Raw genomic sequence first — 26598 nt, 5'->3', positions numbered from 1 at the left:
CACACATGCACACACACTTGATTGCAAACTTACACTGAGCTTCAGATCAATAAAAGTCAGTTCATTATACCAAGTCAGTTGAATAATGTAAATGATAGTTGAGAGAACGTTGGCTGAATCACGTCCATTAATAGAGTTCATATAATACAGATATAATAAGTCAGGAATATTCTGTGCATTTGACAAACTAAGGGGAGTTTTTGTATCAGTTTTCTTTGTGATCCTCTGTAATGCATCTGAAGGACATTTAAACACACACATACTCCAAATGTTTGCGTCTACTCTGCCACATTTGAGTAAAAATCATAAATTAATCAATAATTATTGTGTTTATTATGTATCAGTGGCCACTAGGTCTGTAGGGTTGACTTTAGAATAAACTTAGAAACAAACACACACACTTACACGTACACACATTTACACCTAGCATTAGCACTCACAACCCTCCACTGCTTTGGCTGTTTTGTCCTTGTGCATATTTTAATGACATCATCAATAATGGACATATACCCTTTCTGTGGTAGTACAAGCTACGACACACACACACACACAAACACACACACACACAACACATATGCACAGTGTCTACACATTCTACAATGAAGAAATCACAAGGACAAGCTGAGCAGCTGTATTACTTTAGATTTAACTTCATTATAAATCCCAGATGGAATCCATCGTGGTGAATCTCACATGGTAATATAATGAGATATTATAAACAGAGGAAGATTATCCTCCTTGTCGCAGAGTCACAAACGTGATGCTCAGATGATGCTCAATGTCAGATGATGTAAAGTTATCTTATTATCGAACAGAATCCGGTCAAATTACATCAAATTCTGATTCACTGAAACTGTTTCTTTTGTCTGGTTTAAGTGAAGTCGTCAAACAGCATCTGCAACAGAGATATTTAGTTGTGGCTTGAATGGATGGAGGGATGGAGGGATAAAGGGATGGAGGGATGGATGGGTGGCTCAGATTAATAAAAAGACACTTACATTGCTTAAGTGGAGAGAGATGTCACACAAATAATATCCAGAAACAAAATAAGATGATAACAAATAACACTTCTCTCTTCTGCACCATGCAGCATTTTCCTTTCTTTCTTTTTCTTTGTCTTTTCCAGCTCAAGACCAACATCTATGCAAATCCACCTATCTCTCTCTCTGTGTGTGTGTGTGTATGTGTCTATGTGCTTGTGTGTGTGTGTGTGTGTGTGTGTGTGTGCTTGACTGTGTGTGTGTGTGTGTGTGTGTGTGTGTGTTCCCTTGGGTGAGATCGACGTGGCACCACAAGCTCAGGGTCAAACAAAACAGCAGAGAAGAGAAAGAGTTGGGACAGTTGATGAAGAGGAGGATGAAGCGAATGCAGGAAACAGAGGTGGTTGCCTTCCCTCTGCCTGCTCAGGGAGAAGATCGTCCTTGCGCTGTTAAATGATTTCTTCCAGCTGAACTCTTCTCCCGATATCAGTCAAAGGGAGATCACTGGGCGATCGCAGAGAGAAAACAAAGATTGCATGTCTGCCCAGAGTTCCCTGGGTCACCTTGGCGTACAGTTCACACAGGGAATCGATCCGTTTATTTCCATCTCGATAGCTATTCAGGTTATTCTTGTCACCAGGAGCTGTGCACTGGACAAACTGCAGTCAGACCACACAGGTACGTTTTTTATAGATGCTCGTATCTCATGACTGTCAAAGCAAAATAAAGCAGTTGGAGGCCACATTAATACAGAGGGAGGAAAATGAATGAACTGAAATAACCCCACAGAGCATGAAATAGAAAAAATATCATATAATCTTAAGTGTTTTGATAAATCAGAAGATTGGATCCTTCCATTGAGAAGCAGAGAACACATTGGATTCACACTCACATTCACGCCTATGGTCAATTTAGATGGTTTTATTATCATGTCTACATACTGGTAAACTCAAATAATTATTTTTATGGACAATGGTTTGAAGACATAACCTCCAAAACATTCACACCAAAACGTACATATGAAGAATTTAGTATTCATATGTAAAATAGTAAAATATGAGATTTGTATTTTCTTATAATTGTGTCTGACATATTGTTCAAACTTGTAACTATAGCAGTAGGTTTGAAACCATTTCAGTTGATTTTTGCTTATCATGGAGAATGGATGTATGTTTAACTTATGTCTCTCTTTATTCCAAACTAATACCAACTCAAATATTGGATTGGAAGCCTTATGCCCATGCTGATATCCGACACAACATGGAGTTGATTGTTCCCGGAGCTACAGTATTAAAGGATTACAGTCTGAACCGATGACCGATCGTAGTGAAATTGAATTTGTGCACACACGCCCACTGGAGAATACATCTTTGAGGGGGTTCAATAACAATCAGGAAACTGTATCTCTGTCTCCTTCATCATTATGATATATCCTATTTATCATCATAATTTCACTCTCCTGCCGATCCCATATGGCAGCGGTAAAGGCAGCTGTACCTCTGTCTTCCACTAGATGGCGTTGTGATACTACCAATGATGCACGGCAGCCATTCGTCACTGACCCGGCACAGCGGGTGCACTGAGCCAGGGCCCTAATTTACTAACTCAGGCCAACCTTTCTATAGCAGATCATTTTAACAGCACTGTAATCACACTTACACCTCAGCACCTTACTGCACGGCATGGTGTTATACATCTCTGCAGGTCTACAGCCTGAAGTTTACAGAGGCAGTCTGCTCTGAAGGAAGGCAGGTGAATCAGTGGATTGATGTTTCCTCTGTTGATTGACCCCTGTTCAGAGGCCTTTGAGCAAGGCATCAGTGCCTACTCTTCTGTTCTAGTGCTGATGCTGCAGATCATCTCCAAATGAAGTGTTTGTGTTTAGATAACAGTTCAAGTAACACATAGAGGGGGGACATTAGGGTGAAAGGAAATTGGATTGATTCATTATAATAAAAAATTTTGTGTTACATTACCAATTTAGACAGTAAACGAAACCAAATATCATTATTGCTGCTGCTATGAAAACATCTGCGTCATATTTTTCATCCATGACTAAATTCATCTCAGAGCTGGTCCCACAATGTCACTTGCTGATGGGTGATGACATATGGCTGCAGCCCATGCCCCCCCGACAGACCATATACACACATGTTACAGCGACATGCTAAAAGTAGTGGGTGTGTCTGAGCACATGTCGGCAACTGGACGTTACAGGCATGTGATCAGAACCGTTTGTGTGTGTGTGCGCGTGTGTTTGTATGTGAATGTGAGTGAGATACATTCATGTGTCCGCAAGTGCTGGGCATGCATGTGATTGACATATGTCCACGCATAGCCCCCTATGTTTACATGCACTGTTTTCTCTGTGAGTGCATGTGTGTGTGAATTTGTACATTGAGCACAGGCCTGTGTGGTTGTAATCCGCACTGGGCAGCTGCGCTCATTCGTATTCAGCCCTAAGGCACATCTAGGCTGTCCCACTGATTAGGGATCAGAGAGACGGAGAGAGGAGGAGAGGGAGAAATGGAGGAGAATGAAAGAGAGAGAGAGTGAGAGACAAAGGGAGAGTGTTGGAGACAAAGCAGGATAGAGAGGTCCTCTCCCATTAAGTAAACAGTTGGTTAATGACTCTAATCCCATTACGCAGGGGAAGCAGCTTGCCCCGTCACATAACACACATTAATATGCATGTGTAAGTTTGTGGTGTACGTTTTCTTCTTCTCTCGCACAAAACACGCACATACACTCGATACACTCACGCCCAGGAAATTAAATTGATTTGCCCTCATAAGCTTTCATCAAAGCCCCCGACGTTACACCGTGAGCTGTTAAGGAGGCCTGAAGAGCAGACTTATGAAAATGACATGTAAATCAAATGAGCGCTGTATATTTTCAGGCCCGATTCACCAACAATTATTGTTTTGACCCGGCTCCTCAGTCGACAAAAGAAACCTGCTTCCCCTGAGGAGCAGGAAATCAGCTTTTCAAGTGCTCTTGTGTTTGAAGAGTGGAGGGCAAGGCAAGGCGTGATTGCGGCACAGTGCACCGAGGATCAGACGTGGAGTGATTAGAAGTGGAGAAAATGCTGCAAAGGCCCAGGCTGCCTGTGTGATTCTCCTTCACATGTAATATACAAATAAGCAGTACTTGACTCAGTGTTTATACTCCTAACTTGTGCTGATCTGGTGCGAACAAAAATTATAAAATGAAAAATGTCTTTGCATTTGTAAGTCTTTAACCTCATCATAAAACATGTCTGGGTGGCATAATAATAAGGAAATGTGTGATAAAGGAACCGTGGACCCATCAATAAAGTAATCTATCATATGTAGCATGTGAATGCCGATTCATGCACTTATCATATGCAATACCGAGCTGGTGGTTCTTTATATGAATAATTGAAATAAAAGCTCAATTAAAAATCTTGATTGTTCAATGTCACCCTGAAAGGACATGGCCACTGAATAGATCCACGAGTAGAAAATTTGATTAAAAAATATATTAATTTGTTCAAACTAGGACATTTAAAATAATAATAACACTTATAGGCTACAGTGTGTTTTCTTGAGGGATCAGGGGTGGGCAACGCCAGGAAATTACTTTTCAGTTGAGGCCTACACAGTAGAAAAAGAAACAAGCAATGGACATGGTTATGCAGAACAATAATCTTACTTATGGAGCTAATGATAGAAAATGATCAAAAGCAATTTCAATGTCACACGGCATTAGACGACATCAATATGAGAATAAGAACGTTAGGGATGAGAGAGGAGTCAAATCAAAGTAAAGTTAAGTAATTAAATGGTTTAAACAGTCTGTAACACCAGAGCGAGGTTAAAGGTTTTTAATTAATAACAATAAAAAGGTGAATTCAGATGTGACTCCATCATAACCACACATCCAGTACAGAGAAGACACTTCCCGAGAGTCGAATTTTATGATGATAGTGAATTGCATCACTTCCAATGTAAGGTTGGGACTAAGATGGCTTCAAATTTCCCTCACATGTCATAGTATTGTTTGAAGTATAGTACAGAGTCATTTCAAGCCAAGCTAGATTTCTTCATGAGCACATTTTTGATGATCTAACCCACAGGAGGACGTTTTGGTGGCTGTATGCAGTTTGCTTCATACTCACTAAATGATCACATTATTAATGGCACACTTTAAGTGTTGTGAAGAACTTAAAGATACACAGACGGACACACTGGCGGCAACACGATGACATCATGCTCAGCATACTGTATACAGTGAAGGACATTCAAATCTAGACTTTAGGGAATGCATAAAAACTCTCAGCTTCATAAAGTTCAAACAAAATAATTCCACTGCAGAAAGAGTTCAGATTCTCAGAGGATGTGTTTGTTTGACCTTTTTCACAGCAGTATGGGTCGCACTAAATAAAACACGTTTTATTTGTCTTTTATGTCTGTAGGTTAATTTTGCCTCACAACACTCTCTTTACCCTCCTGCCCGAAAACTTCCTCATCCTCTTCCGACGACTGACTCTAGCAGGATGAGTCTCTTCACAGAGCTGTGTCTGTGCAAAGGCTCACATCTAAGAACAGCATTTTGTGTAGACAATCCATAAAGCTGAAAAAACAGAACTCAGCTGATTAGTCAGGGAACAATCAGTCAACAATTTCATTAATACAACTATGACTAAAACCGGTTACTTACTATAGGTTTTTCGTGTGATCCATCAGGTGGACCATTGAAAGAAAGTGGTGTTTGAGACCCATCTCTGGTGTGAGCCTCCTCTTTTGGTCAATCTGTAGGAGGCCAGTGAGGAGACTGACGAACGCTCTCCTGTCCTGCAGCTCTCTGTGTCCATTCAGGACTGGGTGAAGCTGGATTTAAAACAAAGGAGCTGACAGTTTTAGCTAATTCCTGTCTCTCAACAACAGAGAAACTTGGGGCTAATTCTTCCTTCGTAATAAATTGGATGACTTACTGTGATGAGGTCTTCCAAGCATCTAATGTCCCTTGTCCACTCCTTTGGCTCGACGCCAGTCTCTTGTTTGTATTCACTTGGGGTCTACAGGAGCAAAACATGTTGGTCAGATACTTGATAATCTGTTAAACATTTTGTAAAGAGCTGTTGTCTTAGCGGCAGAGAAATGTTTTAAAACCGGTTAAAATACCTTCAACCACCCATCTGGGTTGCCCCAGTGCTGGTCCTCTAGGAAGAACTGACTGGTGTATAGTCCAGCCTCGAGGAGGTGGTCAGCTGGCCAACCCAGCATGTCCACAAATCCTTTCACCTGGAGAGAGAATCAAAAGACTCACATCAGCCGACATCCAACACCAAATCTCCTATTGGATTTAGACATGTTTTTCTGGCAGCATGGAAAAGGCTTTGCATTTAAAATCTACATACATTAGAATACTTACTCCCTGGTACTCGCAGCTGACTGAAAACAGGTGGTTAGCGAGGTAGAGGAACAGTAGTACGCAGCCAAGACCCCACATATCGATGGCCTCTGAGACAGGGGGGCCCAGGGTGTCCTATGGTGACCTGTGAGTAAAAACAAGAACCAAAAGAGACAAATTCGCCATGTGTACTGAAGACTGACACAATTTCTTCTGGATCATTAACAAGGCAAACAAACAAGTGCACACATGTTCAAAAATGAGGTTGGCACATTGATCCTACCTGTAGCCCTTGGGCTGGGTTCTATTGCCATACGTGTCCCCTGAGGTCATATCACAACATCAGCATCACAAAAAGTAAGCAAAGTTAAATAAAATGAATACCTATGATATAATAGATGATGATATTAAACTCACCATGTTGAAATTAATAAGCTATTGATTTTATAGCCAGATTAAGAACATGGGCACTTCTTTAATTTACATGCAGGTATATCATTTTGTATACCTGCTAATTCCACAAACGTCTGCCTGTGTCTCTCTTTCTGTATGCGGAATTCAAATCACACAACATGATCGCTTCACAGGAAGAATGTGTTTTTTTTAAGTGGCAGTGCAGTGGAGGAAGTGCAGTGTAAAATGTGGACATGTGTTATGTTCAATATTAATACATTTGAATAAACAGACAAAGAGTAGTCAGTGGGGAAAAGGGCCTTTATACTCAGTCTGCTGATCAATTTGCATTTAATTCTGCCTCCTCAGATCAGTGTTGTGCATGAACGAACGCAAAAGAACGCGTTCATTGAACACGTTCAACTTTATGAGAACGATGAACTGAACGCAACTTAATGACAAATAATGAATTTGAACGGTGAACACGTTCATATTGTAGCGTCCTCGCGTACAGACAACAGGAAACTTCTCTCTTTATGTGTAACTTTATTAAAGTCCAGCGAACACATCACACTTCTTGTTCGTAACTCCGACACCCCTATCATCCACCACTGTATTCTTCACTCCCGTTCCTCATTCACCCTTGATACTCCAACTCATCAGCCAATGAGAGCCTGCCATCCCACAAAACCCTACAGCCATTGGCCTTGAATTGTCATGTGCCCCACCCCTACCTGTTCACTAAAGGCCTAATTATAGTCCTGCGACTGCAACCGCGGAAGGCCACGCAGCTGCATCGACTGAATCCGTTTTGGTTTATGCTTCCTAAACGTGTTGCGCGTGTTGCAACGCAATTCACCGCCAGAACACTAGGCGGAGTAACTTTTTTTTTCGAAAACAAAACACACAAAGAAGAGACGTCTTCTTCGTCGAATGTTTATTTACATCGCCACTCCGGCTCCTCATAGCATATTTCTGGCGGAAACGTACTGGGTTATTCTCTAACAATCATCCAGTATCTAAAAGGCAAAAATCTAAAAGTAACTTTTAAGTAAGGCTGTCAAATATATGTAGTAAAGTACAAAATATTTTCTCTGAAGTGTTCATCAAAAGCAGCATAACATGACACGGACACGCACATGATAATTTGGCCATCTTCTTAGTGTGTTTAGTTCTTCATGGCAATCATCAGGTTGTGTGGCCTAGTTGGTAGAGCGCCCGTTCTCCGATAAGAAGGACCTGGGTTCGAACCCTCTCCTTCTCATCTTTAAGCCAGAAATTTAGCAGTTCTTAAAATTGCGCACGCAGAAGCAATGGGCTTCTGCGCAGCATGTGCGCAATGGGCTACTGCGCAGGATGTGCGCGTGCAGTTTTTTTATTTTTTATTTAATTTAATTTTTAATTAAATTTTTTATATTTAATTTTATATTAAATTTTTTTACTGGCATCACCTCCAGTTGGTCCGTCAATATACACACTTTTAGCGTCTTTACCCACAATACCCTGGGGCACTACGTCACACACTACAAACTTTCCTTAAAGGGGCAGGCCATACCTGCAACACAACAGCTCTCGGTCTCATACAGAGGGCAAGAGAAAGCAGAGAGGGATTTTTACACACTGTCTGATAAAGATTCCGACAGTAAAGGCAAGGGGTAGTGATGGATAAGGTTATCTTTAACAAGTTAAGTCTTTCATTCTCACTTTCCACCTTAAAACTATGACATGAACTGAACTGTGAACTAGTTCAGAATTTAAATGGTGAACTATGAACGTGAACTATTCATGTTTACTTGTATGAACTGAAATTTGAACTAGTTCATGAGAGGTGTAAACTTGCAGAAACACTGCCTCAGATATATACAGCAACAGTCTGCAGCTGGGACAATTCACCGCAAGATAATTTTGATAATTTTTCATTTCACCACATCAGACTGACACAGACATTAACAGGTGCTTCATTTCAATTTCATTTTTTCAGTGCCAAATCATAATGTAAATTATCTCAAGGCACTTTACACAGAAGGGTCAAGAGCTTAAAATGTATACATGCAAAGTATGAAAGAATAAAAGCAGTTTGGTAAATCTGAAAACCACCATTCAAATTGAATCCAACAATCTTTTTTCTCTCCCAGGTGAATGTGTAAGTTTTTCTGCAGCGACATGTGTTAATGAAGGCAGGGCTACACAACTCTTAGGAATTTCTTAATATAGAAACTGTACAACAATGAAAACTGGTCAAAATAGAGAAAAGAACGCAACCAGTAGGATGGTGGAACCAAGGAAACCCCCAGTTCACTAGACTTTGGAGCTGGTTGGGGGTGCCTCAAGGATTACAGCTAGCCGTCCAACCAGGTTATTCATCATGTGACATTGATTTTTGAATGGACCACATGGAGTCTTGAAGTTTGTTTTGTGTGTTTGTTCCTTTTTCATGTGGCCACATTTAAATGTGGAGAGGGTGTGTTCCTGGGCTTTTTCTCTCAACATTATAGCGAGCACAACTGAGTTTTATACTGTATTTATTACGTCATATATTCCATTTTATTTGTAAGAATATTTCTTAAATACACACACACACACACACACACACACACACATTACTTGATTTCCACTGTTTACAATCCATCAAAGGGGGGGAGGTGTGACCGACTCGTCATTCGACCAATCATATATCGCCTTCCGAATCCGCGCACGTCCAATCGCGGCGGAAAGCGAACACACAAGCCCCGCCCCTGAACTGGAAATTGAAAAAGAACGTCATCAGCCTTCATACATTTAGCTTTAGCTCAAATTAGCTCGGCGGTCGCGAACCGAGTTGTTCCACCCCCCCTCTTCCAGCGGCTCGCCGGCGTTGGCGGTGTTTATCGACGGTTGTGCTGCCGGGTGCGGGACCGAGCGAGCGAGCCATGTTGGTGAAAGCTTCCCTCCGGTGCAGAGACCTGCTGAAGGGAGAACCGACCGTGTGAAATGCTGGCTAGCGGGGATCAGAGCTAGCTAGGGGCCCGAGAAGCGAAAGTGGCTAACACCGACGAGCGCTAAGCCCATCACAACAAGCCCGGGCACTTAAAACACACCCGAGCCCTTAAGCCCCGAGGAGCAGCAGCGAGCAGCAGCCAACGGCGGAGGAACTCCCATTTTTTTTTAAATATACAAAAGTAAGTAACGTCAGGGCGCTGGGGTTTCAAAGCTAAAATGTCCACTTCGTGTTTTTCCCCTACAGCAAACAAGCTAGTCGCCCTGCTAACGTGCAGGACAACACTTGTGACAAGTGTGAACTTCTCTAGCGGGTGTAGCTGCTAACACAAGTAGCCTCGGTGTCCCCCCCCAACCCCCCAGGAGCAGATAACCCCCAGGCAGGTTAATCTCATTATGGTCAATAACAGGCAATACAGAACACCAGTGGTGGTTAATGGTGATTAATGGGATATTAACAACCCTGCTCGGGTTTAGCTGGTTATTAATCACGCTGGCTCCCATTTTGTTACGTGACGTTATTTCGCTCATAATGTTCTTAACCATTTTAAAAATGTGTTATTAGCGTCACACTTGCTTTGTTATTGATAGAATGAGTGAATGAATGGATCTGAGTCGACTCTGTACTCGAACCCTTCACATTGTGTTTAAATCTGTTCTTGTTTTGGAGTCAACATGGTCAACAACTACAGGATTATTTGCCTTTTTGATTCACGCTACACTGAAAGGGACTTGATATTTAACAAGTACTTGTAATGCCACATGAATATTTGCAACAGGTGTGACCTACGTGTGAAGCCTGGGTTCACACACTGTTTACTCTATTATCTGTTTTGAAATGTTGTTCCCTAAAAGGGGCAGGAGAACAATGTCTATGCCAGCCCACACACCAATGGTCTAGTTACATTCATTCTCTATTATCTGTTGACAATTTACACGGCAAAGTCTTACTCAATCTTATTCTCCTCAGAGGTTTGTACAAAAGCACCAGCGCAGGAATTAACTTGTTTTATTGCGTTGTTGTGGGTAGGGTTTATTGGGTTGTTTTTGTGTGTGGGTGTGTGTTGTGTGTGGGTGTGTGTGTGTGTGTCTGACAGTGTGTTCCAGAAATGGCAGCATCATCACTGGCATGTTTGTGTTGGCACCCTGATGTGAAATCCTGCACAAGCCACGCTGTTTTAGCCAGTGACTACTCCAAAGGCATTTATCTATACAGTTTTTTGGCCGGGACTATCGACTGAATCACTTTGCACACAGATGTACACTGGGGACTCGGTGTTAACTGGCAGGCTCAAAATAACTGAGAGAATTAATTTGCCAAGTGCCAAGAAGGGCAGTTGGATTATCTGTGTGAATGTGTCTGAACAAGAAAAGACTTGAGATATAGATTAATTTTCCGATTACACTGTTTTCTGTTTTTGGGATCAGCCAGTGTAATATTCCCTGTTCATACCGATGTTCCGGATGATGCCTGCAAGAGCTGTCTGGGCTATACATAGTTATCCTTCATACTGAGTTGTATTAACACCACATCTAATATTTTAACTTCTATTATGTGCCACATACCATTTCAACTTCATATCAGAATCTGATATCATCATTAAAACCTGTAAAATGCAGCAATGTGTGGCTATAATACTCTAGATGTTTTACTTAATGTGTTTAATATGAACACATTGCATACGTTATGCAAAATTAGGAACTGAAATTGTGTAGAAACCATTTAGTTTCGCAACTTTTGAGGCCCGGGATTCAAATTGAAGGCACACTAGTTTTCTGGATAACAAGAGCAGGTATATTCAAGTACACAAGTTCCTCCTGTTGCCCAGAGCCCACCCACACTCCGTTGTATCACAACACATTTACCTCCACTTTGCCTATAGTCTGTCTGTAGACTCCAGTCTGGTCAGGTAACGGCTCTAGCTTCCCCGACGCCACTGCACTAAAGATGGCTGAAGCTGTCTGTTCAAAGTGCACTTGTTCCAGGAAAGAGACTGCTTCTGGTGTGGCTTCAGTGATGAGTCATCAGAGAGGGGGATCAGAGAAATCCCCCCCCCCCCCTCTTTATACCACCTCTCTAATTTGTTATAAAGTCAGAGGCTCACCGAGGGTTAAAAATGATTCTGTTCTAACTACCATCTTTTATCATAACTGGGAATAAGCGGATAACACCAGCTATATCCGGATCCATTTGCGCTTTTCAGAAATGTGGACATGGCGAATAGACATTTAATCAGTGGAAAGATGATCATCTACTATATTAGTAGTAAATTTACCCCATGATCTTAGTATTTGCTTTATTAACTGTTTGATAGACTGGAAATCAGGGTGGTATCTGTGGTGGTAGCTAGTATAACTAATACAAAACAGAACAATATATACAGATCTATCACAGTTTTTCATAATTCTCACTGGTTATGTTTGCCCTAGCCAGCTCTCCTACAGTTGGATGTTAGCTGCTGTCCTCTTCCTCCTATTCCAAATCTCTCTCTTGACGCCACTCTTCCTTCTTTAGAATCAGATTCAGAAAAATCATTAACAACAACATTGTCCACTCTCATGAGCACTTGGTATTAACTAGCAGTTATACCAGCCTTCTTCTCTGAAGGGAAAAGCCAACAGTAAAAATCAATACGTGTTGGTCAGTCTTGATTTTGTGGCAGGCCACATATAGAACAACGTATGGTAAACACTTAAACAACGTAAGGTAGTTAACTCACAGAATTGTTAATTTATTCATTATTGCTCATTAGATGGGGATTTTAGTGGACATGGACAACAGGAGTGTCTCGGATAAAAAAAATGTTTTTATTGGAGACTACGTCAGTCATTTAAATTAGCTCCTCAGTTAGTGAGTGCTACTTTTCCAGAGCTTATTATTTAGCATGGCAGGACATTGTAATTTGGCTTTAATAATTCTGACATTTCTGCAACACCAGGCTTATTTAAAAGTGGATTATTTAGAACAAGGGCTGTTCTTCATAGAGGCTGCACATTACATCAGCCACACTTGCTTCTGTACTCCAAACTGAATCAGCCAGTTTGACTACTGTACGCAACTACATTTGCAGTGCCCTTATCTGGGGCCGGCATCTCTTTCTGTCTGCTGTTCTTCTTTTCATAACCATATATAAATCGTTCATGTGTTGATTTAATGTGATAATCTCACTCGGCAGCATTCTTGTAGTGCCCTGGCTACAGGCTTTCAACACCGTCTTTTTCATATTTCACTGTACCCTTGTCAATACCAATCAATTTGAGTCATTTTAGTGTCGTCATTTCGTTTTAGTTCATATACGGACACACCACTAATCTGTATCTGTGTATTTATATCACATATAGTACATTAAATTTTACCTAGCGAGACTCCGAAGGGAGAGTGGCAGTCTTCTGTTTGACGAGCTAATCTGGCTCTGCGTGTATCCCATGAGCAGCTGACTGTTAAATTGAGTTATCTGTTAGAGCTGGCCTGCTTGTCTGAAGTCTGAATTGCGGGTGCTCTGTGTCTGTCCTCAACTTTGACTCTCGAAGAGCATCAGCCATTCACTCCATCTCGCCATGTGTGCCTCGAAGATGTGAGAGAGAAATGGGTTGTGTGTTGTGATTGAATACATAAGAATGAGGTTAGTATTTGCTGTTGCAATCAAACGTAACCCCATGTGAACGCCATAAATGGACAAATGCAAGCAGGCACAGTGTCATGGCTGTGCAGTCCCCCCCCCCCCCCCCCCTCAAAGGCTACAACCACCAACATCTCACTGCCTCTGTTGCCACGGCAACCACTCAGCTGCCACTCCAAGCTGTGTAACCATGGAGCCATGCACTTGGTGTCATCACTCCCTGAAGTTCTCAGTGCTCACATTGATGTTATGTGCACTGGTTTTTATTTCTCTTTTTATGAAACAGAATATGACACATGTTGTGGTCACAGCTGTTGATGACATGATGAGCTTTTAAATGAAAGGGTCCTTGCCTCGGTGCAGTGTGTATGTGGTTGTTGATTGGGTGAAAGAGCAAATGATTTGGGTTTGATGATGGCACAAAGGGTTTTGATACCGGCTGTAAAAGGAGTTAAATGCCGAAGTGAATGTGTTCGTTGTCAAGGCTGTGACCAGTGACGCTTCCCGGCCCTTTGATATGTAGTCAGTGGCCAAGTGTGCATCTGTGTGTGTGTGTGTGTGTGTCTGAAATAAAGCACGTCTCCTGTATCACTTAAATGAATCTGGAAGTCTGGAAGTCACACCAACCACTTTGTTCTAAAAGAAAACAAAAAAAATGTGTTCTTGCTACATCAAACTGTGTGTGTGTCACCTCTGTTGGTCTGTTAAGTCTGTGTTTTGCAAAAAATTATTTAAACAATAATATTCAGAGTATGTGAAGTCCACTTCAAATTTCTGTATTCCATCTCAATAACCTTGTTTGCATATTTTACATAAGCAGTTTTTCAGTTTTTATTAATTGAATTGTTAAGACGCTCTCAATTATGTTTCGAGTGACTGGTATTTTTATTCCTTTGCTAAAGTGTTATGTTTGCCATGCTCCACTGAATCATTCTGAAGCAGCCTCCAGATCAATTTGTTCATTTTACAGTTTTCATTATCAAATATATACTAGTGTGTATTAAGAATGTTCATTGCCCTAATGTGAAAAAAGATCTTTCAACATTGGCCTTTCTCCAGTCTTACGTTATGTCCTAGTGACTTCATTTGAAATTGTCAAGTGTCCAGTCACAATGAAGTGCAATCGGTCATGTGGGCAGTGTAGACCGAGGTACTAGTTAAGATTGGAGCGTATCTGCTCAGTCAGATGTGAGATAGTGGACTGGAACAAGCAGCCTCAATGCAGATAGGGTGACTTTGTTCAGCTCATGTGATTGACTCATTTGCTAGGCAGCCTTGTTTGTTTCTTTCTCGTTGATAGTCTAAACATGCCGTTGACCTTTGACCCTTAAAAATGGATTAACAGAAATATGAGAGTGTGGGAAAAATGCACTGTTAGCACTCAGCCGTAACCCTCTGTACAATATAGACCGGAACCTTGGGTATGCCAACAACTTATTTGTAAGTCACATTTATTGATATCCTCAGAAATAATGTACAAGTTAACAGTGCAATATCGAGGCTAAGAGGCCATAAAGTAGTGTGACAATCAATAAGACTGTAAGATGTTCTCCTTTCGTAACTAATTAACAAATGCTGGACACAGAATTTCTGGCTGCCTTCAAGCTGCCTGATGCTGCCGTTCATTTAGCTAATGCAGGTGCAGTAGACAGATAACACATTATCTTGACCACTCGATCGAGTTTGGTAATGCTCTTATTGGCCAGTTGTGGCCAAAGAAGCTTTTAAGCTCTTCAGTCTTTTTAAGCAGAAACCAAAGTGCCTTTGCTCTTTCTGGATATGGTGAACGACGATCTGTGTTGATTTATTCCTTTACGCCCAGTTGAATCACTGGTTGAAGTATTCGTTGTTAAGTTAGCAGTGACAGAAACACACACGTGCTTAAAAGCTCCCAGAGTCCAAGTTCAACGACTGTGGGACATCTGCTGGGTTCATGTTTTCAGGCCCTCAAAGTGTGTTTAGATGTGTAATATGAGTTTGTTGGCTGACAAAGCATAACCACTACAAATGTTGAGTGGAACCCTAAATCATGTTTTAACTATTAAGTACCATATCAAAATAGAACAACAATTTAGCACACTGACAGTCAGATATTGCAAAGGCATAATAACAGAGAAAAAAGACCTGTGTGACATATTATAAAATTGTACAGAAAACACCATTCAAGTGATGTAAGTTTTCACTCAATGGAAAAACAATTACTTCCATGGTGTCTGTCATTTCCCCTTAGGTTAACACACACGTCACAACACACGCCCCTTCTCGTGAACACAACCTAATTTAAAGGCAGCAATAATCTTCAGTGAATGTTCAAGTTATATTTGCAATTGGACAACCCTGGCACTGCTACATCTGATTTGAATCAAGCCATGATGTTATTAGTGTCATCTGTGTCAAATGTCAACTGAGGGAGAAGCTAAAAGTGTAAACATCCAGTGGAAATGGAGAACTAAATTAGTACAGAGATTTGAAATAACTTTAAATAGTAGTTCCTTTTCTAACTGCCAAAATTAAACATAGATTTGAATGTTGTGTTGTGTTTATTGGGTGGAATTGGGCACAGCTTTGGAGGTTGTAATGAAAATATAAAAGTGAGTGAAAGAATCTGTATAGTTTTCAAGGTCAGACTTTTAGTATTTTGTGAATATAGAGTGCAAGTCTGAACTGTTTATAATGTATTCCCCCCCCCACCTCTCACACAGGTAGCAGTGGGTCACTCAAGGTCAGAGCCATGGGTGCGTTTCTGGACAAACCCAAGACGGAGAAGCACAACTTGCACGGTGAGGGCAATGGCCTACGCTATGGCCTGAGCTCCATGCAGGGCTGGCGGGTGGAGATGGAAGACGCTCATACAGCTGTGGTGGGACTCCCTACTACGGGTCTGAGTGACTGGTCGTTTTTTGCGGTGTACGATGGTCATGCTGGCTCCAGGGTTGCCAACTATTGCTCCAAGCATCTCCTGGAACACATTTTGAGTTCCAGCTTAGGGGCCAGGGGGACACAAGGCTCCCAGGCTGGTTCAGACAGTTCCAGCGGTGACACTCCATCACCAGTTCCTCCTACAGTGGAGGCTGTAAAAGTCGGGATCCGGACAGGGTTTCTGAGGATTGACGAGCACATGCGCAGCTTCTCAGACCTTCGCAACGGCATGGACCGTAGTGGCTCCACAGCAGTGGGAGTCCTCCTGTCACCTGAGCATTTTTTCTTCATTAACTGTGGTGATTCTCGAGCTGTTCTCTACCGCAATTCACAGGTGTGCTTCTCCACACTTGACCACAAGCCTTGCAACCCACGTGAGAGAGAGCGCATCCAGAATGCTGGCGGCTCCGTGATGATTCAGAGGGTTAATGGGTCGCTGGCTGTCTCGAGAGCTTTGGGGGACTACGATTACAAGTGTGTGGATGGGAAGGGCCCCACAGAGCAGCTGGTCAGCCCCGAACCAGAGGTGTACGAGATGATTCGGGCCACAGAGCAGGATCAGTTTGTCGTCCTGGCGTGCGATGGGATCTGGGATGTCATGACCAACGAAGAGCTGTGCGACTTTGTGAAATCCAGGCTCGAGGTATCCGATGACCTGGAACGAGTCTGCAATGAAGTGGTGGATACCTGCCTGCACAAGGTGATTGCATGTTTGTTTTTTAATGGGACTTATTTACATTGTTGCTGTGTTGCTTGTGTTTTGTTATGAGTTGACAGTTTAAACTGCCAAGACATTCGTTTGCCACAAATTACACATTTAATGGTATGGTGATGAAATATTATCTGTATCTTTCAATTGACTAGATTGCCATGAATTCAAAAAGGGACATTTGCTTACATGGAAACACTCGGTTGTGTGCTGAAGCACATAATGTCCCTTTACTTGTGCCTAGGAAATCATCGCTGTTTCTTTCAGCCCTACACAATGACCCCATCTCTTAACTGCTCTCTCTTCATTCCTCTCTTCTCCCGTCCATAGGGGAGTCGGGATAACATGAGTGTTGTGTTAGTGTGTTTGCCCAACGCTCCCAAAGTGTCGGAGGAAGCTGTGAGGAAAGACGCTGAGCTCAACAAATATCTGGAGTCAAGAGTGGAAGGTGAGAATGAATGGATGTAGAAGATGTATGCGATGATATCATAATGACCACGTTGAATAGTTAAAATTAAAGTTGCTTAGTTTTATATGATAGTTTTTCCTGAAACCGGTCTGTATGTACAGCCTTTGTGTGGATTTATATTAACCAGCTTCTAGAAGCATCATTATACCCCCGGCCCCTGCTGTGGATTTCTACGGACTTTAGACCAGGAGGCCAAGGGGATAAAGTCCCTAGAAACCGCTGAGCGTCTCACTCTGACATTTGCGTTCACACTTGCACCTCCTCTGGAGAGAATAGGGAGGAACTGCTGAGTCCAATGCATGTTTGAGAGCAGTTTTAGTATCATGTGGTTATTCGTGAATGCTTTTATCAAAGCCTTGGTTTTACATTCTTCTTATTAAATCACCCATGAAACCCTTAATACTTTCATTTGTTAGTCTACTTGAGGAAAAAGATCTCTATCTTTCTCCAGCTGAAACCTTATCATATCTGTGTGATGTGTGTTTTCTACACCCCCTGATCCTGCCACTCTCTATTCTCTAACCTCCAGCCAAGTTAGCTCCGGCTCACAGCAGAAGAATGACACCAATTGTGACCTCCTTTTCCATTCCAGCAAGCATCTACCCTCTTTATTCCCTGTTTGCGCTCTCCTCCCTTTCCCTTCCCCTTTCCCTCCCTCGCTCAAACATTCCCTGTCTTTTCTGGATGTATGCCCTGCTCTCCTCCTTTTCTTTCTGTCCCTTTTTCTCATTTCATCCCATTTTGTTTTCTCAGGATGCAAGGGGCCCTCTGATAAACATAGTGCCGTTTTTCTAGTCTTCATTGCTTATTTCTGCTCATTTCTCTCCGTTAAAAAAAACCAGGGCTTTTCAGCTGTTTCAGATTGTTAAACCCTGAAACTAATTAAATTAATTTAAAATCTCAGTACTTCTTTTGTCTCGAACCATAGGAAACTTTTCCAATATTTGGAACCTACATTGTAATATCCACAGATTGCAAAACAAAGAGATAGTTGTGTATAATACTGCAAATTAATGTTTGCTCATTTGATTGTTCGGCACTCCAAAGTGGGTTCAAGCTGAAAGGTAGATGACACAGGAGCGTTTTGTTTGGTTGAAGCAAAATAGATGTTTAGCTTCAGGTACTGTCTGATACTAGGAGAGAGTGAAAGAAAGAGAGTAAACAGAAAATGGCAGAGGAATGCTCTGGCTGAACATTGACCTGGCCTCATGCCACTCTCATCTCAGTTGCAGGCCTCTCTGTCTCAGACACACACTCATGTCTCATTCACTTGTTCTGTTTCCATCGCCACCTTTTCCCCTGCTAAGTCACATTTTTGGTTCTTGTTCTCGACTATCGGCAGCTTTGTTACACGTGTATAACAACATGCCTGGTATTGTTTTTTTTCAGAGATGTTGTCTCGGCCGGCGGAGGATGGGTTTCCAGACCTCGTAACAGTGATGAGGAACTTGTCCACTGACAGCGGCATGCCCCCTCTTCCACCAGGGGGAGGCCTTGCTAGCAAGTAAGGACCACTGCCCTCAAAGGGGGGTTGTGTTATCTCACAGGAGTCTAAAACATATGGAATGAAAATATAAAAGTGTTAGGAGAATGTAAAACTCTCTGCTGAGCAGTGGCTTTTAAAAAGGCCACCGAATGACCTTAACAGAGCCAATGTAAAACTTGATTAATAGTTATTATCTATTACTGCCCAGTAATTAACTTGTTTGTCATTCTTTGTACAGGGTAATATTTGCAGTCATTAAAATAGGAGCTAGATGTTTCCCTTTCTTAACAACTACAGTTTGCTGTGCCTTGGTTTTCCACATTTCCCACCTCATGTTACTTTGATCGATGTTGTGAAGAGAATAGCCCAAGAGACCTCATCACCTCATTTTTTTATTCCTGCAGACGCAGTGTTATTGAAGCAGTATACAACCGTCTGAACCCGTACAGGGAGGAAGATGGGGTGAGTGCCCGTATATGTGATGAATGAATAAGCTTTGTCCTTCTCTCACCATTTAAACAGTCTTTCTCACACAGATCTTATGCTTTTGTTAAGTTTATTTTACTAAAAACATGAGTTTCAGTCGTTTTCCGATGGGGGAATCTAACTGTACAGTTTACTTTTTCACGCTCACAACCACAGAAGATGATGCAATACGATTGACCTCAGGGATGGCTTTGAGAAATGTCTCCTTACCATTTTGTTAAACGTTGCATGATGCACACGCTTCGGCCGGCCCTCGTGATGGGTTTTACATACATGACACCATAACTAAATCGATCTCCTCTTTTACCAAAACTGGTTTCAACAGGTGAGAGCATTCTCTTCAAATGTGCTCAGTGAAATATATCAAGAAGTGGCGAAACCTTTTGTTTATGAAAGAGTCCTACTTTCTTAGTTATACTTCTTTTTCTGACTTTCTTTAGTTTAGTCCAAAGGATTTGAAAGCTTTTTGGATCAGTCTGGACTTACCAGACCTCAGATTAATACAAAGCACAATGCTAAAGTATCTGCCACTTGTAAAAAAAAAAGTTTCCTCCTTTTGAGCATGACTAGAATTGCAATTTTTCCTGCTGTAAATCGAAATCCTTCAGCTTTGTGCTTCCTTTTTAAGTTGCAGACTTGCAAACAGACTTGCACACACGCACACACATACATGGGCTGCTTCTTCATTGAGGAGAGTTGCTGCAGTCAACTCAAGAATCAAAAGATTCTTTCTGTTTTTGCAGATCAGAGCACTGATGTGTGTGTGTGTGACTTTAAATGATGGATCAGATGTGATAGAGAGTGACTGACACAGAAATGCCAACGTGACAGTCTGAAGAATCAATAGAGCTGCAGTGCAATTTCTAGGCTGGTCTGGTTGGTGGTGTTCGTGTGTTGAGTGTTTGTGTGTGTGTGTGTGTACTTGTGTGTACTCTGTTGGGGAGCACGTGTTGGTGGTGACTTTCACTGCAGTGTTGTCTTCGTTTGTCTGTAAAGACCTAAAGTTACTGTTTGTTTATATATATTCATTGTGTGGCACTTAGGAAACCTCTTTAGATAGTGCTATACAAATGAAGGTATTATTATTATTATAATACCAAATAATATGTTTTAATAACTCTAATTAAAGCCACTGTGTGATTGTAGCATCTGTCCAACTATTGAACTCAACTTTTCTTTGACCCTACCACACCTAGTTTCCCAAATTTAACAAAGCGGTTGGTTTACAATTTAAACATTTTCATTGCTGTATATTAAGGACAAGCTATTATTTGTACTTTTCGTTTTAAACCATTGAGTTGAATATAAGCAACATAATTGTAGTGTAATATTTTTTCATGATACAATAGCAGTACATAGTTTTATTTTTATTTGAGCTGCATTTGGAAGCTACAGCGTCTGTAAACTCAGTTTTATAAGATTCAGCAGCATGTGTACAGATAATGGCCTGTAAGTACCTTCATGCTGCTACATTTAGCAGTTAACACTGAAGTTTGACTAAGATTTAAAGTTTTTAAAGTATAAATATTTTATAACAGAATTTTAGGCATAATTGCCCATTGGTTGGGGGGGGGTCAGCTTCAGCCCCCAGATATCCATATCAGTCGGGCTCTAGTAGTTTCTCATTACATCAGAACACACACATTGAATAGGGTTGTATCAGATTTTCTAACAATGTGTTCACCCTCTGATTAACGCAGCCCTCCTGTTTCATTTGGTAAGTCATCACATATCACATATATAATTATTACACCTCTACCCTCTTTTCCAACCCGTCATTTACAAACACAACAACACAAGCACACACACATCCGTACACATTCGTACAGGCATGTAAGTGGCGACCTGTTGCGCATATTCCCCCTGTCACAACTTCATTAGTCTCCAGTCCCTATTCTGATCTACTCTCTAGCATGTGAAGCCCATTCGGACTTCAAGGCGTGTGCGTACGTGTGTGTGTGTGTTTGTGTGCGTCTGCGTGTAGCCATGACTGTCCTGAGGAGGATGAGTGATTGGTCAGTGTTTCTGGTCCTGTCAGCCCCTTCTCTCTCTTTGCACTTACCAACACGCATGCACTGGCCCTACACGCATGCATCGCTGTCTCACTCAGTCTTTCCACAACTGCACGCAAAGCATACAACTCTGTTTCTGTGTCACTCCCTGCCATGAGATAAGAAAAAGGCTTTGGAATTGTTGTGTTGGCATAACAAAGCTACACACTGACATTGGGAGTGTGTCCTTGCTTTCTGTGCTGTTGTTTGTTTATACTTTATTTCGTTGTTTTTCCTGTTGTGTCGATAATAGGAAAACCTGCCATTGAAGACAAGGCTGGGAAAGCAAAACAATACTGTTTAAAGATTTGTTCCACTGTTAATAATGATGCGCTCTCTTTTTTTTTCTCCCCTCTCTCACCCTTGTCTTCTGTATCTTCTCTAATTCATCCTTCCTTTTCTTCTTCCTGCTATATTCTACTCCCTCCCTCTTTCTCCTCATTTTCTCTTCCCCCTCTCTCTCATGTTCCTTTCTTCCTACAGAGCGGCGCTGACTTGGAGTGTCACTGGTAGCTGTCCAACACAACTGCCTGATCCAACAAAACAGGACCACTATTCCACACGCGATCACATCCATTGTCACCTTTTTAATTTCCTCTGGGATTTTGTAATTTATTGTTTTTTTGCCCCCCCCCCCCTCCAAACTGAGATCAAGCAACGCCGAAATTCGGGTTTTAAAAATACCCCCCCCCCCGACGTGGAGGACTGCAAAAACAGATTTGGTTCTTTTCATAGAACAAAATATTGAAAAAAAAAAAAGAACAACTGCATCAATCGCCTGAAAAGAGAACGGTGTATATGGTATATACATCACAGGAGAGGCAAACAAGCACAGTTTTTCTTGCCCCTCGTCTGCTTGCTTTTTTTTTTTTAGTGGTTGTTTTTGTTGTGGATTGCCGGAGACACAGGAGCAGCCCTGCTCTGAACGCTTTGGGGCTACATGGTGCCTTGCTCAGAACCGAGAGAGAGGGAGGACTTCACAACAGCCAGCCATGACCAAACCTGCAGCTCATGGACGATTTCCACATTCTGATTGGCAGCGTTTCTTCTTCTTTTTTTTTTTGGCATTATTTGTTTTGAAGTGTGAACTCTACTTGCACCTGACTGGTAGCCAATCGACCACACAAGCCTGTGAGTCCCACACACATAGTTCAGGCAAGTTTGCTCTGTGGACATTTACTAGTATCCGACCAGGGCCCAACCCTTCACCTGCCCAGGCACACGGCTTGCTGGAGAATGATTCACAGAACTATGAGGTTTCAAACTCTCTAAGTCCACACTATCCAAAGACTTCTGGTTTAGAAGCCTCAAATTCAGCTGCCAAGAGGTTCATCTCCGAGGGGAACGCTCAGGAGACAAATCTGTGAGGCAACTTATTTCAGTTTTCATCCTTCCATGCTGTCCAAGCTAAAACAGTACACAGGTGTGTTGGTGTGCCAGGCTACACATAGGAAGTATATAGACGTACAGTGACTCAAATTTGATGATTTTTCTTGCACGTTCCTTCTCACTCTCTCTCCTCTTCGTCACTTAAAGGATGCTATCTAACACTTTTTCTTTTTTGTTTTACTTTTCTCTCCGTCTCTCTTCTCATGTTTCTGTTTCTTCATATTGTCCGAAGACACTCGGCTGTCACTTGCATCGGCTGACAAGGTCGGAATCATAAGCTTTTGAGCCTGCTGTTGTTTAAGAGAAAGATGGAAATTATATATTAAATTCATATATATATACATATAGATATATATTTTTATTTGTTTGTTTTCGTTTTAATTCCCAGCCATGGTATTCGTTGTGGCCTTGTGTGTGTCTGTGTGTCTCTCTGTAGCTGTTTTCAGACATGCACTGGACTCCACTAAGGTGTCCGAGTGATACATCTGCAAACTCGGCAAACTTTAACCAGCTGGTCTTCTACTGGATTTCTACATGTCTGTAGAAAACCAGTAGAAGACGATGCAGGAGTTCCCGCGCTGGATTCATCGCGAGCAAGTGTGTGTGTGTGGGGGGGTTAATAACACTAATAACACACAACAGTATCCGTAGGTCATGTCTGAAAACGGCTTGTGTGTGTCTGAGTGTGAGAATGAGACCCATGTGTGAGTGTATGTGCAGATTTGTTTGTGTGTGTGTAGACAAATGAAAACATAGTCCAAGTTGCACACACAGAGTTCCCACGCAGCAGTGTTCCAAAGACAGGGTCCGGGGTAAAGGGATTCCAGCCTCACCCTTTTCTTCCCCCTCTCTCAACATCCTGTATCTACATAGAGTCCTGCTTGTGCTACAACTTGTCTTTTCTATCTCTCCTGTGTTTAAAAAAATTGCCTTTTTTGTTTTGATTGGAAAAAAACTCCATCAAGGATCCTTTTTTTTGTAATGTTTTTTTTGGTGTGTATATATAGTTTTTCAAAGTACTGTGGCTGTGGTCCTACTACAGATGGATAAGGAAACGCCAATGGTGGGGGGGCGCTTAAAGTCGAACTTGTGCACCAGAGTGGGAGCGAGAAGAAGGTTTCTGGTGTTTCACTGTATGTAAGCGAGAGAGACTCTGGGACAGAATGAGCCCTACACCCGTAGCTGGGATCGCAATTTTCCTCCAATGTTTCCTTCATAGACGTCGCCTCAAAGGCACATGATGGTTGCTGGGAAAACCCCCTGGTTTGACTCTCTGGATTGACCAGCAGTCCGTTTCATTTCTGTCGATCTAAGCACTAAAAGAAAATAAATCACTGAAACCTCTGAAATACTGTCAGAAATAAACCTTTTCTTTTCAGTATTTTGTGGAAACAAACGTGTTGCAGAGAAAACACGGACACACTCTGAGTGTGTATTCTTTCCTGTAGGTGAATTTAAAATAGAATTATAAGTATACACACAATTGTAATATACACTTTTTGTTCCTCAATCATTCGATGGCAAATTCATTGTGCTTTTTGAAGTGGCAGTATTGAAAGAGAATAGGCCGTAAAGAGTTTGCTGGGTGGTTAATGTTCTTGTGGTACACTTGCTCTCGGTGCCATACGACAAATAGGTACTTGAATGTGTTGTTCATTTTGCAGTTGCGCTGTTTTAATGGGATGATTGATTTTTTTTTTCTTTGTTTGTGGTGGAGGGAGTGGGAGGGGTGGGATCTCTTTAATTGTGCATGTTTTGTGATTGAGGGAAGGAGTGTATTTTGTGTGTTAGTGGGCGGGTGGGGACAATGCGGGGATGTTGAGTGTGGTGGAGCACAATGTCTGAGAGGAAAGGTGACGGTGAAAGTACAAGCTGGAGGAAAATGGAACCAAAAGCAGCAGATTTCTCTATTGAATTAGACTGAAATCCAGCCGAGCAATTCAAAACTGTTAATATTTCAATGCATCTAATTTTACCACTGAGTGTTAGGGCCACTCAAAAGGGAAAAAAATACATATTTGAAGAAGAAAGACCCAAATTACAAGAATTTAAAGCTATGTGTAGCTAAATACCCCAACTTTGAAAAGATTGTGGACGAAATTGAGTTTATTCCGACTTCAATCACAAGTTCATTATCGTAACATTACGAGTTTATTCTCGCAATAGACTAAACTCCTAATATTACAACTTAATTATGCAGTATTTCATATTTCTTCTCAATTATGACTTAATTCTTATAATGTTATGGCTCTATCCTTTTAATATTATTACTTTACTCTTGTAATATTACAATGTATTGCAATATTATAACTTCAGTCCCGTTATAATGTCTTTCTTTTTCAAATTAATATTCCCTTACACATGGCCCTAACCGTCATGGGATTTAATATTGTCTTTGAAACTAAATTAAAATCCCAGTCTAAACGCTTTCTTTCCCAACCTGTATTTCCTGACTTCAACATTGTGTTAAGTTTCCACCACACTGAGCACGGCCCTCACTTTAGGTTTATGTTTAAGCTGTATCAGACACTGGGCTAGAGGAGAGGAGAGAAGGAGGGAGAAACATTTTTATTTTTCTGAATGTAATTTTTTTCATTAGTCACACTGATCCCACTGCATGGACTGAACACAAGCAGCCTCGCAGCATCATGCTCTCTCCTCGTCATCATGTTAAGTCAGAACAAGGTCTCTTCTGTTCAAAAAGCAAAGTGAAAAAAGAGAGTAAACAAACAAAAAAACACATTATTTTGTTCCACAATCACAACAATGATCAAGACTCAGACGGGAGAACGTCTCAGTGTTTTTTCAGAGGAGACTTTGGAGGTTTGGAGAATTATTTGCTCTGATTCAGGATATTTAGAGGAAAGTTTTACGAAGCACAAGCTGGGTTGATGTGATGAGAGCCACGGAAGGGAGGATTTCTAATCTGCTGTGAAACGACATTAGGCAGACGTGACATCACGTGACGTTCCTCAGGTGGGTTTGTTTGGATGAAGATGAACCTATAGTCCTCCTCGCCACCTCCTTCTGTCGTCTTTGGTCACTCTTTATAACTACACTGTCAGAGGTGATTGAAACGTATGACGGCTCTGATGATTTCCACACTCGTTTTATTTATTCCAATGCTTTCTAGCTCTAATGAATATGCTGTATTCTGGAGACAGAATGAGATAAGTGATGATTGGCTGGCGTGTGATTGAGAGTGATGTATGACCCACTCACCTTCACCTTTGACCTTTGATAAGATTCAAACAAGGTGAGGTTTATGAGACACCCGGGGCTTTCACCATCCCTTCTTCCTGTATTAATTTCCCAGTATGCTATTGTGACGTTACAGACCATACAGTAAACATAAATGTCAATAAAGATGGATTTAACTTTAATCTGTGTTTCAGCCAGTGTCTTTTTTTCTTACCAGTCACTGTTCAGCACAACACGACTGAAACCTTTCTTGTGTCCTGTGACAGTTTGTGTTTGGGGAAAATGTTCAGCAGCACATTGTTTTGTGCCAGGTTAAACAAAAGTGCCTTTAAAGAAGAATTAATCGCAATGCAACTTAGGGAAATAAGCACAAGTCTGTCAACAAGTTGTTTTAAAACACTTTGGAGTCATAAATCAGAACTTTTTGAGGCGTATTCAGCTGCAACTTCAGCACTAGATATCACTAAATTCTACACACTGAACCTTTAAAAAGTACTTTTACAATAACGTGTCAACAGTTGTAAAAGCTCCAATTAGCCGTTT

The 26598-nt window shown here is 41.5% G+C and overlaps 1 protein-coding gene across 1 annotated transcript; it reads left to right on the top strand.

Moving 5' to 3' along the window:
- The first annotated feature begins 9506 nt into the window (after positions 1–9506).
- ppm1ba (protein phosphatase, Mg2+/Mn2+ dependent, 1Ba) lies at positions 9507–26237 on the top strand. Its single transcript, XM_062401579.1, has 6 exons — positions 9507–9907; positions 16048–16964; positions 17304–17421; positions 18832–18946; positions 19333–19390; positions 21949–26237. The coding sequence occupies exons 2-6, from the start codon at positions 16077–16079 to the stop codon at positions 21976–21978; spliced, it is 1209 nt and encodes a 402-aa protein (XP_062257563.1). The 5' UTR covers positions 9507–9907; positions 16048–16076; the 3' UTR covers positions 21979–26237.
- Positions 26238–26598: the final 361 nt, after the last annotated feature.

This window comes from Platichthys flesus, chromosome 12 (assembly GCF_949316205.1).
Source record: "Platichthys flesus chromosome 12, fPlaFle2.1, whole genome shotgun sequence".
Classification (NCBI taxonomy): Eukaryota; Metazoa; Chordata; class Actinopteri; order Pleuronectiformes; family Pleuronectidae; genus Platichthys; species Platichthys flesus.
This window is presented reverse-complemented; position numbering and strand designations above follow the sequence as displayed.